The following is a 2,561-nucleotide window of genomic DNA, read 5'->3' on the forward strand; positions in this document are numbered from 1 at the left end:
GAAGGAAGGAAGGAAGGAAGGAAGGAAGGAAGGAAGGAAGGAAGAAAGGAAGAAGGAAAAGAAAGAGAAAGGAAGGAAGGAAGGAAGGAAGGAAGGAAGGAAGGAAGGAAGGAAGGAAGGAAGGAAGGAAGGAGTGTTGGAGTTTTCCCAGAAGGTGACTCACCACTCTGAACACTCATTTTCTGTTAAGACATGTACTAGACGTGGCCAAGTCGGCCCTGAGAAAACACCCAGGTGGGAACTCTGCTGCCAGCGTTTGAAGAGGGCATCATGTACACTGCAGAGAAATATTTGCCACTGGGCAAATAATTAAATCCACCGATGTGCCACCTAACACGAGTGAGATAATACAAATTTAGAAAATCCCTAGACGCTATCAGGGCTACCAGGAAGTCCCCTTCTCTTTTTCCTCCTGTGAAGTTTGCTCTTGAAAGCCCAGACTGGGATTCTCCCTACAATGCTATCTTGGGAATTCGTTGGGATTACCTGCGGAAAGCTTCTCCTATGGAACGCAAGGTGTTTTCTACAGCAAGTGAAAAGGATTCTCCAAAGCTGGTACTTATTCTATTATTTAAAAAAAAAATTGGGGTTGTTGTTTTTAAAAAAACCTCAATATATTTTAACCACTGAGCTGCCAAATGGAAAAGGGCAACTACAATTTATCAAGAATGAAATGCACCATTGATATATCTCATCTTCTCTGCTGTTTATTTAAGGACCTGAGCTTCAGAATGTCCACTCAAGGCATCATGTAGGCATTTTAAATGTGCTTCCCATGTGCTCCACCATAGAACTCCATCCATGGTTTTCTCTAGCATCATGTGTACATTAGGAAGCTCGTAACAGGGTTGTCACACTCGACCCAGGTTTACCAACATTGACACTCTCCCAATCAAGCGTGAACTTACTCCCACGGCGGATATTGATGAGAAGGTTCCCTCTAATTTCGGTGCATCCCTGGAGCGTCTGTGCCGAGGTGACGGAGTCAATGGTCATGGTTTTGGCATCTGCACACACTTTGGGGCAGGGCCCCTCACAAGGGCTGCAGAACATGCTGGTAAAAGAGAAAGGATAGGAAGAGATGAGCAAAAATGGCCCTTCCATGAGTCGTGGTGGCGCGAATTATGACCATTTTTCACACTTACAACAGTTGGAGCATCCCCGTGGTCACCTGATCAAAATTCAGACTCTTGGCAACCGAGTTATATTTATGAGGGTTGCCGTGTCCCGGGTCACATGATCACCTTTTGCAACCTCCTGACAAGCAAAGGCTTTGTGATTCTGATTCTATATTGCACAACACAGCCAGATTTCCCTTTGTGCTGCCTTTGCACTGCACTGACAAATTTGGCCAGAGTTTAGCATGCAAGCCCCAAGGATGAGAGCTGTTTAATTCTTGTCAGCTGATTCCCAGCTGAGTCACATGGTACCTTTGTAATCCACGGCTCCCATGATGCTTTACATGAATTTACAAGCTCATATTTCAAATGCTTCAGCACAAGGCGCCGTTAATACACGCCGGAAACCTTTGAGAATGCAAACTAAGATTTTTTAGCCCTTTGGTTTGCAGCGATCGGTGTGTGATCAAGGGAGATTGGAGCAGGAAAACACACACAAACGCACACGTACACAAATGCTTACAAGCACACGGGTTATTGTTCCCGGTTTTCCGTCCATCTTTTTTCCATTCATACCGTGAACATTTTGATAAGATAAACAGCTGGCCCTTTTTTTTTATGAGGGCTTTTAATTGCTTGAAAACACAAGTGGTCAGATAGTAGCGGAAGAAAAACAGATTAAACAGGTAAACATTTGGTTTCTAGCTGGGGGGGGGCAGAGATCATTGCTTTTGCACCTGTATGTAAACTAGAAATTCTTCAGGAGGAAAAAAAAATGGAGAGGTGTGTTTGGACAGCTTCACACAAAACAAGAGACGCCATGCGTCAGCAGCAGCTCAACGCAACCCAAATAAAGACATGCTGTCCAGGTCATTAAAAACAATTTAAAAATCCCTGCAGGGATTATTCTCTCTGCAGGAGAAATATTTCCTTTTTAATTACTCCCGGATCAGGCATGCCAACGGCTCTTAATCAGGCAGCCGATAAAGCAGATTCGGCAGTTATTTCATCTCTGCAGCGCAACAATTATCAGTTCTTGGATATATTGGCGGATAAGCCCAGCCCGGAGTAAGCCGACCATCGAATTTTCAACCAAAACACCATGAAAAATGTGCCACCCGCGGATAAGCTGAGCCTTCAAATGTTCGCGCGTTTTTATTTTTGCAATTGGCTGATTAGCAGGAGGCATGTTTTTCATGGTGTTTTAGTTAATAGTTGGAGGGTCGGCTTTTTCAGATATTTGTGAGCAGGGCTTTTTTTCAGCCGGAACGCGGCGGAACCGCGTTCCGGCACCTTTTTCCGGGCCGGCCGCACCGGAAATAGCCCCTCCCGCACCGGAAATAGCCCCTCCCAAATTTTACTTGCATTCCTGTTCTCTAAAGGGGCGGTCCTAGGGTTTGATGAGGGCGTGGCCAGGTTTGAGTTCCGCCACCTTTTCTCTGA

At 45.3% G+C, this 2,561-nt stretch overlaps 1 protein-coding gene across 1 annotated transcript in view; it reads right to left on the reverse strand.

The window, feature by feature from the left end:
* Positions 1-2,561, reverse strand: part of IGF1R (insulin like growth factor 1 receptor) — a 127,206-nt gene that overhangs the window by 35,320 nt on the left and 89,325 nt on the right. The window contains exon 4 of the mRNA XM_015819480.1: positions 909-1,054. Within this exon, the coding sequence (XP_015674966.1) occupies positions 909-1,054 (146 nt within the window). The remainder of the gene's footprint in view (positions 1-908; positions 1,055-2,561) is intronic.

This window comes from Protobothrops mucrosquamatus, unplaced genomic scaffold, assembly GCF_001527695.2.
Source record: "Protobothrops mucrosquamatus isolate PMUCROS unplaced genomic scaffold, P.Mucros_1.0 scaffold932, whole genome shotgun sequence".
NCBI lineage: Eukaryota > Metazoa > Chordata > Lepidosauria > Squamata > Viperidae > Protobothrops > Protobothrops mucrosquamatus.